General features: G+C 43.6%; 1 protein-coding gene across 5 annotated transcripts in view; it reads right to left on the reverse strand.

Moving 5' to 3' along the window:
* Positions 1-11,648: 11,648 nt before the first annotated feature.
* Positions 11,649-18,391, reverse strand: part of ZPBP (zona pellucida binding protein) — an 87,727-nt gene continuing 80,984 nt past the window's right edge. For 2 of the 5 annotated variants that reach the window (XR_005373010.1, XM_038562577.1), the window contains exon 10: positions 11,649-12,058. Coding sequence is in view for 3 of the 5 variants with exons in the window: in XM_038562577.1 (XP_038418505.1) it covers positions 12,056-12,058 (3 nt within the window). In the remaining 2 variants the exon portion in view is untranslated. The remainder of the gene's footprint in view (positions 12,059-18,391) is intronic. The other 3 variants (XM_038562579.1, XM_038562576.1, XR_005373009.1) reach the window with 2 other exon arrangements.

The raw sequence follows: 18,391 nt of genomic DNA on the forward strand, positions 1-18,391 counted from the left end.
TGCTATTGGACCCATATGCAGCCCCATCACCCTGTCCTGGCCATTGTCTTTACATGTCCCTGTGGAGTGCTAGTGCAGCTGATGGGAAAAGCTGGCTGAGACCCTGGGGCTACTCAGTCATTCAGTACCTCTTTTCAGGAAACTTGCCTTTTTCTGGATGGTAATACAGGATTAAAAGTCTTCACACTTTTGGGGCACCAAGTGGCTCAGTTGGTTGAGCATCAGACTCTTCATTTCAGCTCAGGTCAGGATCTCTGTCAGAGTCATGGGATCAAGCCCCATGTTGGGCTCCATATTCAATGTGGCGTCTGCTTGTCCCTCTCCCTCTGTTCCTCACCCCCACCCCTCACTCCCTCTCTCTCAAATAAATAAAGAGAAAAATTTTCATACTTTGTACCTATGCCATACCTCTATCCATAGGCCCCTACCCCAGAGCTCCCTGTTTCCAGTCTCCCAATCTTCTTCCTTCTAGGCTCCAAACTAGAGCCAGGCTATTGACCACTGACTAGGAACAGTCTCTAGTTTACTCTCTCTCCAGTCTTTCAGGGCCACCTCTGCAATGGGATAACCATTCTCAAATTCTGGCTTGCAACCACTGACAGCCAGCCAATCCAGCAAGAATCAAGCTTGGGATTTCTCCTTATCCTTCAGCTGTATGAACTGATGTGAGCTTGGAGCAGATGTGGAGGTCTGGATCACCAGTTCATGCGGCTTACTTCCGTGGGCCCTCTGGTCCTGCCTGGACTCAGTTCTCGATGTACCATTTCCATCTTACAATGGATTGCCATTGGGTCAATTCGGACCCAACCTACCCATCGTAATAGACAGTTCTGGGTTCATGGTCACTTGGTGCCCCACAGTTAGGCATTCCCTCAGGCTTTATTACTTGTATGACTCTGGCTACTTCCCCTATTATAGGAAACCCACTAATACTCAGACCAGCACATCCCTGATGGCTCCATAAATGGAATGTTCTTGAACTCTCCTGTGGAACACAATGCTGTGTTGGGTTTGTTTTTGTTGGGGTTGTTTTTTTAGCCTCATATAATTTATCAATTCCAGCATTCCTTCCTCTACCATCTTCTGGGGCAGCTCTAGCATTTCTGTGTTGCTCAGTGTGGTCCACTACTTCTTCCAGGCATTGAAAACCCCCAAGCAGTATGTTTCCCCATAACCTAGGGCATGTGCCAGGGGCTTAAATATCCTATCTCTTGAAAAGTGTACTAGTCAATAAATTCTTGCGTAGTCAGTTTTATATTCCAGTTCCTTTGATCAAACATCATCAAACTCCAATCCCGGATTCCTGCCAGTACAATAGGGTCTTTCTGGATGCCACTAAAGAGGCCCTTTGGCTCTCATACATGGTCTTCAACTCCTTGTTAAAAGTCCCTGCACTTCACATTCTTCCTTTTCAAAGCATCTGTCTGACCTGACAGTGGTAAGCCAACTCTGCTGACCTGTTGGCATCACTGTCCCCTTATCTTTCAAAGACCTAAATCATCACAACCTGCAAAGCTGCCATTCAGAAGAGCACGTCCTCTGCCCACTGGGTGATCAGTGACCCATCTTCCTGCCTAGATTCTCAGTCCAGCTCTGGGCATTACTCGGGTTAGTTTGGAACTTCTGGGAAAGTCACAAGAAATAGGATTAGATGCGTAAGAGATGAATCTGGGAGTGTATCTGTGAGAGGAAAAGGAGAGGAAGCGAGGAGATGAAAAGACAGCTTCGTGTAACTATGCAGATTGGACCCCATGAGGAGAGGAGGAGGGAAGATCGTAGGCAGAGTTGTAGACCGTAGTAAGGTTCTAAGAAGGAATTGGCCGAGCTGATGAGTGGTCCTCCAACCCCAGCTGCCCATCAGGAAACTTCCACAGACCTGATAATGCTTCTGCACCATGACCGCGGCCATGCTCAGCCACTGGTGGCAGCAGTCTGTGGGAAGCGTAGCATCAGTGCGAGTAGAGGTGGATTCAACGGGCAGCAGTGGGGGCAATCCTTCCAGTAACGACTGTCGTGGCCACCATGCCTGTACCATCAGTCCCACTTATGCTGGGTGCTGTAGTCTCCAATTTACTTGTATCATAGGACAAGGAAGTACTCAGACCTGCCATGGACGATCGCTAGCATTCCTCCCTGCGCCTCTGTGTTATGGCAAGGCAATCCTCCCTTGATGACTCCGGTCAATCAGTCCAAAACAGTATAGTCACCAACTTTTTATTCATTGACTCAAGAGCATGAGGTGGAAGTTCCAGCCTACAATTTAATACAAGCATTTTTCCTTAGGTCAGTAATACTTCTAAACTAGCAGAATCTAAAATTGCAGAGACAGGAAGCACGTGTTTTTCTAGTGGATGGACAGGGCAATAGTGAGAAGTCCTTCCCATCACCTACACACACACACACACACACACACACACACACACACACACACACTTCAATTCTGAGACCCATGAGTCTTAACTATAAAAGTGACAACACCCTATATTAGTGTCATGTGGGCAGTTAGAGTTCTAGAGTTTCCCTCTGTGCCCACCTTCAGCAATCACTGTCACTCCACAGGCACAAAGTCAATGGGGGGCAATGTGGCTAGTTGCTAATAGTTGGTGACTCGGAGCATGAATCATCACGCCCAGGAAGACATCACTCTAGCCCCAGTAAGTGACATCACTCAGCTGGCACCGTAAAACGTCTTCAACTTTAGTCCAGATGGCTTCAAGGTAATGGGGAACGTGCTAAGGCCAGTGAATTACATGAGCATGAGCCCATGGCCACGCTTCATTTCCTACAAAATGAGTTCCCTGGTCAGTAGCAATGCTGTAAGGAATATAATGAAGCAATAAAAAGCATTTGCTAAATCCACAGATGGTGGTTTGGGCAGAAGCACTGTATGCGGGGAAGGCAAATCTCTATTCAGTTCCAGGGAGAACAGAGTGCTGAGCCTTTCATGATGACCTTGGTCCAGTGCAGCCGACTGGTATTCAGAGGGCTGGCTGTCTCTCTGGTACATATTGCCACGTTGGGGGCCCGTAGTGGGACTGTGCTGTTGGGAGGCCGGGCGCTCAGAAGTGGCTGTAGCCAGCTCGTTCCTTAGTAGCATTCTCCTCGGAGTTTCACTTTGAGCTCGTTTGGAAAGATCATACACATTTTCTAACACTCTGCCACAAATCTCCAATCTTGTTCCTTCCAAATCTCTGATCAGTGAGCTAAACCGCTGACTTCTCCTTAAAAATCTACACAGACCTGGGGATCCCTGGGTGGCTCAGCAGTTTAGAGCCTGCCTTTGGCCCAGGGCGCGATCCTGGAGTCCCGGGATCGAGTCCCACGTTGGGTTCCCTGCATGGAGCCTGCTTCTCCCTCTGCCTGTGTCTCTGCCTCTCTCTCTCTCTCTCTCTGTGTCTATCATAATAAATAAATCTTAAAAAAAAATCTACACAGACCTACCTATACTTCTAGTCATCTCTCATTCCTGACAAAGTGGAAAAATAGGCACACTGCTCAAAGTTCTAACTTTGGAGAAGATTCCCCTTTACCCCTTCGGGATCACCCCTATGTGACTGTAGCTATTTTTGGATGCTCCCAAAATATGGTGCACAATAAATTAGGACCAGACCCTTCCTCCCTCAGTAAATTTGCCATAGAGCATACCACGTGAGGTCACAGGTGCAGGGGGCAGCCCGGCAGGACTAGGAACCATGAGAGCCTGAGCCACTCTATGTGCAACTGAGCCCAGCCCACGGACACGTGGCTGGCATTCCCACCGGCTGACAGTGCTGTTGTGCGCGCCCACCATCACGGCTCTGTGGGTTAGGGCACAACCATCTTGCTGGCAGCTCAGATCACACAGCAGCTTGGCAACCGGCTCCAGAACACAGAACGAGCCCGGAAGCTGCTTCTGAAAAGGAGAACAGTTGTCTGAAGAGGACAGCGTGGCTTTCTCTCACAACCCAAAGGTTGGCACTGTGAGTCACCTCCAGAATCCTGCCCGAGGCTGTCCACGGTGTCCCGGTGCCTTATCTGCTGCAGCATTCCCGGTGTGCTTGGCCTAGCCAGGTCACGTTTCCCGCGCGGGGAGCAGCTCGTGCAGTGGCTGCAATGGTTGCAGGGCCGCCTCTTGCTCTGAGCCTCGCTCAATACCGGTGGCCTTTCATGCTACTTAGTAAACGAGCAGAAACAACGCTCAAATGAAATAAATGCTGACTTCAAAGCCAAGAAAACCCGCCTCTTAGGCAGTGCATTTCTTTATTTGTGGAAGGAGCCAGGTAAAGAAATTTTCCCATGATCACGGAAGGATATCAACATACCCCGGATCACAGGACCTCGAGAATTTTTACCAAATTCAGGAAGGCTCCTGAATTTTTATTGGGCGCTTATATCCAACCCTCTGACATGCATGTCTCACAAAGTCATGTGAAGAATTCGATACTTCCCATGTACCAGATGCACTCATGATGGTGCCTTTCATGCAGTAGATGAGCATAGTGCCCCACAAAACGGAAAAATTATGAAATTACCCGAAGACAAGATTGTGACAGAGGCTGGAATACAACACAGCCCTGCAGTAGGACAGCGAGTGTGCTTCTGGGCAGCCAGCTGAAAATAAACTGCTTCTGGTGGTCTCTACCCAAATGTATAGAGAAGAAAGTATTCTCTAAAGCTCCAGCTGCATTCCACACACTGGGGACTATTTATTTAAATCTATTCTAGCAAATAAACGGTATCTGTAAAAGCAGCTGCAACTGGAATCCCACCTGATCGAGTGGGACGGCCATTCTCCAAGACCTGAATCTATCTTCTGCACAGGGCGGAGAGACAAGATACACAGTGACGTGGTAGGAATCACCATCCCTTCATCCTTCTAGCCTTTGAAACGGTGTTAGTCTCTGCAATCCCTCCAGAAATGCAATATTCCTTTGGTTTATTGCTCTGGTAGGGAGGGATAGTTCTAGGGCCTCTCACTGAGCCTTTCATCAAAGTCACCATAACTCCACAGTGCATGGAATCAAAGAGAGGAACATGTCCAGCTGGCATTCCAGCTACGCGTTCTGGAACTCACAGTGAGCCAAGAGACCCATCCAACCCACCGTGGAATGGGCCTAGCCCTAAACTCCTTCATTAGTCTCTACCCTAAGTATAGAGGCATTTCGGTTCCCAGAAGGAGCATGAGGTGGGAGCCAGAATCTAGTAATCTCCAAAATAGTTGCTGGGTTTCATAATCGTTTTTGCAGTACCCCTAGCCAATGGCTGTGAGTTTCACTAGGGAAGGCCAGAAAGACCTGCAGCATAAATAGGTGGCAGGCTGCTGGGTTCCTCAAGTGTCACCATGAGCAGCCCTGCCCCACCCTGTTCAAGGTGTAAAAATCTCTGAGTCTGTGACTCAATTCTCATACAATTAGCTAAGAAGTCATGACTCGGCTGTTGTGACTTAAACCAGGCTTCTTTGAAACGGGCCTGGAACTCTAAGCCTGGGTTCTAATACAACAGTGGTCTGGACTGCCATCCCCCTCTCAGTGCTAGGGACACCACCGCCAACAGGCCCTGGCCAAAGGTCCCTGTGGATCAAATCGTTCTGATTACTGCTTCAGCCCTGATGCCCACCTGTCTTTGACCTCCTGTGGGCACAACTGCTAGACACCATCATGCCTAGGAGATCCGCGCAGTCCATTTCAGTGATAGCATCCCAGCTCCCATTCCTGGACCACAGAGAAGTTCCATTATGGGATTTCAAGAAAGCCAGCACTCTATTCACCAAGAGCTCTTCCAAGCTCTAATGAAAGGAGTGCCAGGGGCCAGAAATAGGGGAGCGGGCAGGCCGAGATTACACAGAAAACCCACTTCAGCATTCCGAAGGTCTTCTCAGCCTTTAGGTACCTTACTCAGCATGCAAGTAATGACACCCTCGTCATCTCCGTTCAGCATCGCCCACTGCCGGATCCAGGCTAATTCACGGATTCCAAAGTCAATCAGATGAAAAACTCAGTGCTGCTCTGAGCTGCTCAAGCTAGTGCACTGAATCTAGAACCTTGGATAATTAGATCCATTTCAGCAAATTCAGTCCAGTCCAACAGTACTTCCCTTCATTCTGAGAAGGGATCTTCTTGGAATCCTTAGGATCTACTCCCATATGTATCAGTTATAAGTCTTCTATTGCTGCGTAACAAATTACCGTGACTTTTGTGACCCGAAACCACACTCATTTAGTCTCTCAGTTTTCTGGAGATGAGGAGTCTGAGTGTGGCTTAGCTGGGTCCTCGGTGTAGGACACAGCTTTTGTCAAGGGGTTAGCTGGGCCGGGTTCCTCTCCGAGTATGGAGACCTCTTCTAAGCTCTTGTGGCTGCTGGCAGAGCTCAGCCCTCTGCACTTGGAGAGCTCAACCCCTGGTGTGTTAGCCGACAGCAGGGGCTGCTCTCAGCATCCAGAGCCCCCTGCAGGTACGTGCCTCCCGGTCCTCTTCCAGGCCCTGTCACAACATGGCAGCTCATTTCTCCGGGGCCAGCTGGACAATCTGCTGCTCCAGTCTGCTGATACAAAGTCTTATATGGTGTAAAGGAATCATACAAGTGACTATCCCACCTTTGACATCTTCTGTTGTCTAAAACCAAGTCACTGGCATGTCCCCACACTCCAGACAGGACTACACAAGACAGAACTCATCGGGGACAGGGTCCCCATAGGGTGTGTCTGACACAGCTTGTATATCCCAGGTATCTTCTGATAAAAACTGGCTAGCTAGTCACCGGGCACTGCCAGGATTCCAGTTTAGGTACAGGTTGAGAAGCAGCGAAGGATTATTATGATGATGGTTGTGGAAGGGAGGCGAGACAACTATTTCAGGAGAGACAACAGGATCTTCAGACAAGCGGAAGACTAACTTCCTCGGGGTGGAAGGGCTGCTTGTATTGGCAAAAGCAACCCAGTCTAACGTCGGGTTTAATGTCCCCGGCTTCACTGGGATCGTCCCTAGGCCATCATCTCAATTCTGAGGGTCCTTCTTTCTCTTTCCCAACCAATGTCTTATCCCCAGTGTGACAAACGTTACTAGGTTGTGAATTCAAGTTGCTTGGTAATTCACCATCTGCTCAGAACGTATCAGAAACCCGTGTGGCCACAGGAAACGAGAGCTACTTTCATGGCAGTCATAGAGGCTTCCTGGTTCTTCAAAGCCCAGACTCACCATTTTCCTTCACCCAGTCTTTATACTTCATGGTATGCATTAAAATACAGCATCTCACCTGCTGCTCGGATGCCAAAGCCTTGTCTTCTACAGGAACTTGACCCGGGTATAACGGGAGTTAACTTAAACGATACTCTGCCACTGAAGTCTGTGAATTACAACCAGCGACAGAGTCCATCTTGTCTCTCCGTCTGTAAGAAGACAGAGCTGTGGAGGATGAGATGTCTGGGGAAGCTCCTCCTGTGCACACCCAGCGGTGGGTGGCCCGCCTCAGGTCACTGGCGGCCTACGGAGCCAGCAATCCCAGGACAAGGCGCAGGCACAGCACAGTGGGGACCAGCTGAGCCCTTGAGGCATCTCTCCATCTTGTCGCCCCACTTGACCATGATGACACAGCCCCGCGGATCTCAACCCAATGGCCCCTTGGATACTGAAGTCTGACCGGTGCCAGCCTGTGCCCTGAGGCCCCGATCTCTAGCAGAGAGTGAAGTGAAATCACAAAGTGGAAAATAATGGGTAAGAGAGATAAGCACAGGTTAGAACCAGAATTGAATCAAAGAATTTAAACCAGTTTGGTGGTGAGAAGATCTCACTGTATCTTGTCTACCTACGTGGGTTAACTGGGATGTCTTTTGCTCCTCTCTTTTCTGAATGGGTATTTTTAAACTAATTGCTCACTTCCTTCTGCCCCATTTTACATTGGGGAAGTTGGAGGCAAATGAACCGTCTAGACCACAGGGGCCGTGGGCCTCATGTAAGCTTCTCTCCATCACCCCTGAGGCTGAACTTCTACCTGGAGGCAGTAACTAGAGGAGAATTTCAGGCTGTACTGCCTGGGGGAGGGAATGAGCATCATATGCGTAGACCCGGTCATGGGAAGGGGGTGAACTGATGCGGACCAGGTAAGGGGATGATCTGTATGCGAAAAAGATACTGACCCGCTAACACTCAAGTACGTATCTTTTATTCCTTCTATTGATGAGAATACAACTCCTTTGTAGTGTTGGGGGCCTGGTGACATTAGTGCGCTCAGTATAATTTAGAAGTCTTGCATAGGGTTTTCGTTTTCATTTTTTGTTTCTGAGCGGACGGTGAGCTCAATGCCCAGAAGCCCGGAGCCAGGGCGGCCGGGAGGACTGGAGCTGCAGTGAGCGGGGCCCGCGGGCCCCACGGGGCCGGAAGCCGCGGAGCCAGCGCCGAGCGCCCCTCGCGGGACCGGGCAGCGGGGAGGAAGGCGGCACCAGACCACGAGCGGCCCACGTCCTCTCGCTTCCCAGTGCCGGAAACTGGGAAAGTCATAATTACTATGACCATTTTTCTCATACATAAAATGAGAATAAGAAGCCACAGAGCCAGGAATGCTAATTGTGAAGGTCTACACGACGGGCTTCACGCAAAGCCTTTCACGCAGAGTGCGGAGCCCGTGAGAAGGATCCCGGGCGAGGGCCGCAGCGCCCTCCCGAGGAAAGCACTCACCCAGAGGCAAAACAATTAAAATAGGGCAACTCTTCCATCTGTCAAAATAACACTGTAAAAGATGATGTCACCGAGGGTGCAGCGCCGTGAGCTCGAGGGCTCGCTGCTGGGCTGTAGACTGGCCCCTCCGCTTAGGGGGAGCCTGGCAGGTGGCCGATGGCCCAGGACAGACGCCCGAACCCGGGGCCGCCTCGGCCTGCTCAGCACGAGGCCCTCAAACACCAGGGCTGGCTGGGACGCTACACGTGGCCGCGGGACTCTGGAAAGCAACGAACGGCCACCGCTGAGACACTTAACCGTATTAGGTTTGCCAACGTCTATCAAATAGTATAGCAGTTAAAATGACGTTGCTGGGGTGAGCGAGAGAACAGCAGCAGCCGCAGGAGCGCGGGGCTCCTGGACCTGGGGCACCCACCGTGGGCTTGCACAGCCGCCGAGGCCGGGCAGCCTGGGGCTCAGCCGCCACTGGGCGGCCCGGCCCCACTCGGGCGCCTGCACCGCGGCCTCCGCGGGCTCCCCCCTCGGCCTGGGCCGCGGTCAACACAGCAGCTGCCAGCAGCAGCCACGCGGGACGGGAAAGCCCGTGCCTGCGGCCGTGAGGACCACCCCGGGGGCAACAGTGTCTTCTTCAGGGTGCTACTGCTTCCCTTTGTCCAAGGCCATTCCGGCTTCCAAGAGTTTGAAAGTAGTTTCTTTCTTTGTAGGAAACTTGAGAAACAGAGGATGCCAAAAATACCTCCCACATGATCCTATCACCTGAAACGAGTGTTGCTAACTTTCTGGTTTATTTGATTGAAAACCCGAGACTACTACGGAACTCGGTATCCCAAGGAAGCAGCGTAAGCGACTCAACCACTTCACTCCCGGAGGCCACCGATATGAATTCCATGTTCATTACTATATAGAATGTGGGTACTTATACCACCAGCTAGAACATCCCACCTGATTTTTACTTTTTTTTTTTTTAAGATTTTATTTTATTCATGAGACACAGAGAGAGGCAGAGACACAGGCAGAGGGAGAAGCAGGCTCCAGCGGGGAGCCCGACGCGGCACTCGATCCCGGGACCCCGGGGTCACACCCCGAGCTGAAGGCAGACGCTCAACCGCTGAGCCACCCAGGGGCACCTCCAGCTGATTTCTGATTTATTTTCTTAAGATAGTTTCCTGTATGTGACGACATTCCTGGGCCAAACTCCCTAAGGCTCTTTTTACAGATTGTCAAATGAATGCACATTTACACATTTATAATAAGAAAAAAGACCTGCTTAATAAAGTATAAAATGGGAATCATACTTGTCCTAGCTTTGTAAGTTGTTTGAATATTAAAAAGTGCTTTGTTAAAATGAAGGCATTATGTAAATATATTATTCTGATGCAAACAAAATAAAACCACCTATGACAATAATCTCTCAGGGATTAGTTTATAATTTTTACCCCATGCACTGTCATCACTTAAAACAATTTCCAGGAATCTACATTATATCTTAATAAATGAAGTTATCTTAGTTACTGAAGTATTTATACTCACAGGACAATCCCACGCCTCACTCTCCCGACTCCCTTACTGTTTGCCTACTCTGATCCCAGAGCACCTTCTCCTCTTGACTGGATTGTGACCTTCGGTAACTAGCACCACCACTTAACGCGGCTCTGCTTCCCAAGGCTGATTAGCTACTGGGCTGATATTGTTCACCCCTAGGAAAATATTTTGTAAGTTAAATTCCTCAGCATTTTTAAATACCAGGAAAAAAATTAATCCAAACTGAGGGAGTACAAAAGAAGATGTATTTCGGTTTATCTTATTACACAATTAAGAAACTGGAAAGCATTAGAGGCTGCCCTGCTTTAGAGATGGGGACTTAGGAGGTCTTTTTCTAGTTACAAAAAACATGTACTGTAAGAACCACAGCCCCCCAAATAGTATAATGGAAAATATGTGACTACAGCAAGAAAGGCTTTTAAAAAAATCTAAAAATCATATGAAAACAATTACAACATTACTTTATAAAAGTTACAAGATATTAAAATAAAAAACAAAAAGGTCACCAAGGCTAACAAAATAACAAAGAAATGTCATTTCACTTCCCTTTGTACTTATGTGAGAATTCCAGGGTAATATTTGTCCACGGGATGACCACGCCAGGGACTAACTTATTAACTGGTCACTTTTAAACATCAAATAGATCTGATTTACTGATAAATAACTAAATATTGATATACAAGTAGACTTTTTCCCTGTCAATGCACAGTTGTGCCTAGAGCCAACCTGTGTATATTTGCCATTTAGAGATGTTTATGTCTTAAGAAAGGAAATATGAAGGGAAAAAAAAAAACGGAATGTCCAAGAGAATATAAAATGTTACAAATGAAACAATTAAAAAAATGAGGAACTGCTAATTTTGTAAGTTGCTCATGTATTTTTTTGGTACTTTAATCCTTAGATTTTGGGTAATTTTTCATATTCAAATACAGCACCCCAGTGTGAGAGAGGGTGCGGTGATGGTGGCACAAGTATCTGTGATAGAACACTTAAATAATAAAGGGAATGAGACAAAAGATGCAATGACTGCTTGATACTTTTCCCTAGAGGCGTTATCAGGGCAAGAAACTGCCTAATTTCTCTTTCCCTACATGTCTTGAAAGTCCAAAGGTTGATTTGGGCACCTATAATGGTTATTCCCTTCTGAAATGTCAGAAAGGTAATCTGAACATTTCTAAGCTGAAAAGGTGAAGATCGCCACACTGAACTACACTGAAAACCCATCCAGTAGTTGGGGCCTGGCCTCACACTGAAGTGGCTAAAAGTTGCAATAATAAGCTGCACAGGCTTTTTAAAAAAGTGACCTTGAACAATGAAAGGTCAAACTAGAAATAAAATGTCATAGAATAAAATCAAAGGAAGGAAATGAGGTGGAATTAAAATGATTATCAAAGAATATGGTGGCCTGAGATTAGTCAACATACTATAAAGAAGGAATGGTTATTTAAAACAATCCTGAAAAATCTTTTGGGCTAACGCCAGTAGAATACATCTCAAATTCTTTTTTTTTTTTTTTTTTCAAATTCTTTTTAAAAAGCAGGGATCCAAGAAATATTCTGAAGTCATCTGTAGTTCTGGTATTAATGGATGAAGATTAGTGAGTGCTCCAGTCATAAAGCATTTGGACATACAATGTTTCAATTAAAATGATGACACCATATTTTGTAAAATCTAATGTATTTAATTTTGGCATAATAGTGATTTATTATGTATTAATATTTCAAAAATATACTTTTGTGTTTAACAAACCACCAAAGATCTCAAAATAATGGCCTATAAGCATGCTTTTGCTCCAAACGCCAGGCTGCTGTTGCACTGAAGGCAGTGAGTTCCATCACGGGGGTTATAAGATCCAGGGCTGCAGATCACTGTGAATAAAGAGCAAGTTAATAGGTAACAGCTTCCTCAAGTGCCACATAAATTAATTTTACATGAGGATACATTTTCAAAAAAAGATGATTTTTCCTTTTTATAATTTATTTCTAAATGTGGTAAAATATACATAACCCAAAATAGACCATCTTAACCATTCTTAAGTATACAGCTAAACAGTGTGAAGTATATTCACGTTGTTGTACAATTAACTTCCAGGACTTTCTCATCTGGGAAAAACTGCAAGTCTATACTCATTAAACATCTCTTCCTGTCCCCCTCCTCTAATACCTAGCAGCAACCCTTCTACTGTCGTTTGCTAGGAGTTAGACTACTATTAGGAGTTACAAATTTTCACTCCGATCCCGGCTTAGACCAAGTCTGTGGCCCCACACGGTTTTACTGACCACATAATGTCGAGTTTAGAGAACTAGCTGGGCCACCTGGTCAGCTGCATCAGAAGCCATAGAGGTGAGGACGGCCCACACCAGTAACCACACCTTCCATGCATAGACAGCCCTGAACAGAGGAAGGACTAATCATCTCCTGACCTCACACATCCTATTTGTCACTTGCTGAATGTTTAACTTCAGGAAAATCACTAATTTAATTCAGTTTGATCATCCCCAACATATGGATGACTGAATATAGTGAAAGTGCTACCACAGAGATCTCTGACAGAAAGTAAGGATGGGCAGAAAGAATCCAACGGCAAATACATCCCCTGTCATTGACGCTGGGATCCTGGTAAGTGGTCAATTCTTAGCTCTACCTTCCTCATTTGTAAAACAGGTACAGTAAAAAACCCAAGTCTATATTATTATGTGAGGAATAAAATCAGTAAAATCAGATGACTTAGATGAAAACACATCCAGAATACCATAAGCCTTCAATAAATACTCTGTCCTCTGTGGGACCACCACCTCTCCCAGTGCATGAAGGTCATGTGATGCCAAGCCCTCTAACTGGGCTGAGGTCTCTGATCATACCGTCCCTCCTTTTCCTATTGCAAATGTAGTCAGCCAACGATTCACAAAGATGTTCACTGACCACTGGCCCATGGCCATTATGGGCCGTCAGAGAAGAGTCTTTTGTTCTGGCACCATGATTCAGTAAATACACACCACTGTTTGGATCTGGGTGATAGTACATTATTTAATTTCATATCATTCTTTCAAAAAATATTCTTTCAAACTGTGAAATATTTTAACTGTTTCTCAGAGAAAGTATTTTTCATTCTAGGTTAAACAGATTTCCTCAAGTTTTAATAGATATTTTATTGGGGGAATGTTTCAGATGAAAAAAAATATTGGTTAAACGAAGTTAAATAGATTTTTTGCTGCAGCAACAAGAGTATTTAAAGTGGTGATGTATATGGTAAGATTGTAATGATATGACATTTTTCAAAGATGTGTGACCATGGTACTCTTTCTTTCAAAACATGCATTAATATTTCTGAAAGCACAAATATGGAAATACTGAGAAAATGTATCAGTGTTAAGTCAATATACAGGGAGAAGAGAAACATAAATCTGCATGCAATCTTTAAACACATACTTTATCCTGAGTGTCACCAGCAGAGCAGATGCTGGCATGAAATCATCTAAACTCAAGTTTAAATAAATATGATCTTCTAGTAAATGTCCTTAGAATTAATAAACCTTTATAACACAGTATGTGCAATATCTCCAAGTACTTATCTATAGTATTCTCCCCTAAGAAATATCCTAAAATGTCATGTTCTCTTTTATGTGGAATTGAGGAAAAATTCTCAAATGTTAATTTAAAGCAGATTAGCAAAATTATCTTCTAGGTTTCAGTCTCACTGAGCAGAATATTTCCCAGCTGCAGTTACAAGAGCAACCTGATTAAATCTTGATAAGAGGCAACGGAAGCACTGATGACTGATCAGTATTAACATAACGATGAGAAGCAGACAAAGGACAAGATCTTCATGAATTTTGGATAGGGAATGCTTCCTTAAAAAGGGAAAAAACTAACCATAACATAAACATGTGATATCAAAATTAAGAACTTAATTAAAAAATCATAAAAGTAACAACAGTCAAGCAACAAAATGGGGACATGGTTGCAGCTAAATAACCAACAGAATACTATCCAGAATATACAAATAATTCATATGAATCAATGAGAAAAGGACAGAAAACCAATTTAAAAATAGGAACAAAAGAGAAATAATATGTCATTTTTATTGAGCCACACCCACAAAAAAATTCAAAGAAATGAAGAATTTGGGATGCAAAATAACAGCAAACTGTAATACACCAAGAGTGACTTCAGCAAGAAGACAGCTCCAAGCCCCCCAGGCTCCCATGGAAATACCAAGTAAACAACTAAAGACTGGCTAAAATAATCTTGCAAGAGCTCTGGAAATTAGAGATTAACAGCAACCCAATGAATGTCCAATCAAGATGTAGTCAGACTCCAAAGGGTACAAAATCTGTGGCATCTTTTGCTCTCCCTTGTCCCAGCTTCTCTCCAGGGCAGACCCATGTGTTTCAGGGGAGCAGCAACCCAGCACTGGCTCCTTCCTACACACCAGGGAGCAGGGCAGACTGGATTGGCCACCTGTCTAAGGCCGCCTGACGGACTGATCTCAGTGTTGCTCATTTCAGAGCTAGTTTAAATCTCAGGCTAGAGGATGTCCTGGGCACATTCCTGAACCATAAGGTGACAACAGACCCATAGATACCTGGGACAAGAGACTGATGATTGAGAAATACAACATAACACCTAAGGAACACAGGAGAAGCAGCATGTGGACTCTCAAGGAAATGAAGATATTCAAAAATAGCCAAGTATACACAGGAATCAGAAGAAAGCACATAGGACCAAACACATGGAAAGATCCTCAATGTTAATAATTATTAGGGAAGTACATATCAAAGTAGAGTATGATATCACTTTACACCCATTAGAATGACAACTGCCCCCCCCCCAAAAAAAAATAGGAAGAAGAACAAGTGCTGAGAAGATGTGAAGAAACTGGAGCCCTTGTGAACTGTTGGTGGGAATGTACAATGATGCAACTGCTATAGAAAAAATATGGAAGTTCCTCAAAAGATTAAAAATGCATGTACCTTATGACCCAGTGGTCCTATTTCTGGATATAGAGCCAAGAGAACTGAAACCAAGATCCTGAACAGACATCTCTAGACCTTTGTTCTCTGCAACAATATTTATCACAGCCAAGAGGTGAAAAGATCCCAAGGGCCCCTCAATGGATAAATGGATAGGAAATGTGGTATATATACACAACAGAATATTGTTCAGCCTTAAAAGTAAAATCCTGCAACATGATGCAATAGGGGCAAACTTGAGAATACCATGCTATGTGAACTGACACCAGTTACAACAAGACAAATAATACATGATTCTGCTGACAAGAAGTATCTAAACAAATCAAAGTCACAGAAACAGAAAGAGCTTTGGTTTCCAGGAGTTGGAAGTTGTCATTACAAGGTATGCACCTTCAGCATATGGAAAGTTCTAGGTATCTGCTGCACAGCAACGTAGAGTTAGGGCTACTGAACTGCATACTTCAAAATGGTCAAGGCAGTTGATTTTATTTTATGTGCTTTTTAACTACAATTAAAAATTAAAAAAATAATACAAGAGAATAAAAACCATCCAACAAATAAGAGGCCAAGTCTACATGTCTTCAAAGACGAATTTTACCAAATAGTTAAAAAAAATATCTTAACCCCAATCCTTCTCAATCTCCTCCAAAAAATTGAAGAGGAAGGAAAACTTCTAGATTCATTCTTCAAGGCCAGAAAAGATAGTACATGAAAAACAAAGTATGGACCAATATCCCTTCTTAATACTGATGGAAAAATCCTAAACAAAATACTAAACCAACTTAATAGCATAATGAAGGGATGATATACCACAGTCACTTCGGATTTATTCCTAAAATACAAGGACAGTTTAATATATAAAAATCAAGGACCATTCCATAGATCTCATGAACAAAATGATAGAGGGAAAAACACATTATGATCATCTCAACTGATGCACAAAAAAAGCATTTAACAAAATTCATCATCATATCATGGTAAAAACTCTAAGCAAATGTCAATTATATAATGGGGTGCTATCAACCATAGTTATTACTATGTTAGACTATACTACGGTTAGATCCTTAGACTTTATCCATCTTACAGCTGAGAAAGCTTGTGCCCTAAGGAAGAACTTAAATGTTCTCACCAAAAATAAATAAAATAAGAGATAAATCTGTGAGGTGATGGTGGTGTTAATTAACTAAATGGGAGAAATCTCACCATGCATACATCTATCAAGTCATCACAACGTACTCAAAGATCTCTGAGTATCTTAAAATTTTGTCCATTATACCTCAACAGGTATGAAAGATACTGAAGTAACATCAGTAAAGGAGCACAAGGCAAAGCAGCCAAATAAAAGGAAGAGGAGTTTTGTAGTGAGTCCATTTTGGTTTCAAATTCTAATTTTTCATTTACTATCTTTATGAACACATGCAAGTACCCTAAAACTGTTGAGATTAAAGTTCCTTGATTACAAAATTGGGATACTTCCTATATCAAAAGGATATTTGATGTTTAAGAAAACACTAGCCAAACTATTAGCAAAGCTTCAGTTATTATCATAAATAAACCACTGAAGTGTCTATTTCTGTGAGGTGAGCAGAGCTTAATGCAGTGACTGAAACACAGTTCACATTCAAGATACTAGGACAGAACTCAATCTTGTGCTCTCCTCCTTCTTGAGCTCCTGTAGCAAATCTGTATAGCCCATCTGGCCCTTTCCACATTTGGTCATTAATTGCTACTTATATTTTCATATGTTCAGATTTATATCCAGTTAGATTACACATTCCCTAAAATTCCCACAAGCTAAAATTGTGTGTTTTCGATAATTCCCTCTCATTATCACTTAAAACCATGTTTGGTAATGGGTAATATAATAGATATTTATTTAATGTTTAAAAAAAACACTTAAAAGAGGAATAAAATGGATTTTCCTCAACCTGATAAGGGGCCTTCATGAAAACTCATAATTATCATAACCAGAAAAGACTGTGAACTTTTCCCCTAAATCAGGAAAAAGAGAAGGATGAATACTATCTCTGCTTCTTTTAATATTGGAAGTCTTACCCAGAGCAATTAGGGGGAAAAAAAAAAGGAATTCAAATTGGAAAGAAGTAACATTAGCCTGTCCACAGATACTATGATCTTATATGCAAAAAACCCTGAGGAATCCACCAAAAAAAAAAGAAGAAAAAAGAAAAAGAAAAACCCTAATTGACCTAAAAAAAAAAAATTAGCCAAGTTACCAGCTACAAAATTGACATGCAAAAATCCATTGTGTTTCTATACACTAACAATAAACAATCCGAAAAACAAAATTCAGGAAACAGTTGCATCAAAAATATAGTATTTAGGAATAAACAAGGCAAAGCAGCATAATACTTGTCTACTAAAAATCACTGCAAGAAATCAGAGAAGACACAAATAAATGGAAAGACATCTTATGTTCATAGGTTGGAACATTTAGTATTATTAAGATGTCAATGCTACTGCAAACCATACATAGATTCTATGCAAATTCTATCAAAATCCCAGTGACAATGTTTTCAGAAAAAAGAAAAATCCACCCTAAAATTCACTGAAACCTCAAGGGACCAAGAATAGCCAAAACAGTTTTGAAAAACAAAGCTTGGGATGCCTGGATCACGCAGGGTTAAGCATGTGCCTTCGACTCAGGGTGTGATCCTGGAGTCCGGGGATCGAGTTCCATATCAGGCTCCTTGCATGAAGCCTGCTTCTCCCCCTGTCTCTCTGCCTCTCTCTTTTCTGTGTGTCTCTCATGAATAAAATATTTTTAAAAAAAGAAAAAAAAAGAAAAGCTGGAAATTTCATACTTGCTGATTTTAACACTACGAAGCTACAATAATAAAAATAGTTTGGTGCTGGCATAATGACAGAGCCGGAGACAAACAAAATAAAGTAGACAAGAAATAAACTCTCAAATGATTTGGAACAAGGGTACCAAGATCATTCAAATGAAGAAAGGACAGTCTTGTCAACAAATAGTAGTAGGTTAGGGAGATATCCACATGCAAGTGTACAAGGCTGGACTCTTACCTAATGCCATATGTAAAAGCTCAAAAAGATCAAAGATCCAAACAGAAGAACTAAAACTGTAAAACTCTTGGAATAAAGTATAGGAAAAAAAGATCCATGACATTACATTTTTCAATGGTTTGTTTATATATCATCAAAAGTATATGGATAAAAGAAAAATTATTTGCAAAGGAGGTTAATATT

This window comes from Canis lupus, chromosome 18 (genome assembly GCF_011100685.1).
Source record: "Canis lupus familiaris isolate Mischka breed German Shepherd chromosome 18, alternate assembly UU_Cfam_GSD_1.0, whole genome shotgun sequence".
NCBI lineage: Eukaryota > Metazoa > Chordata > Mammalia > Carnivora > Canidae > Canis > Canis lupus.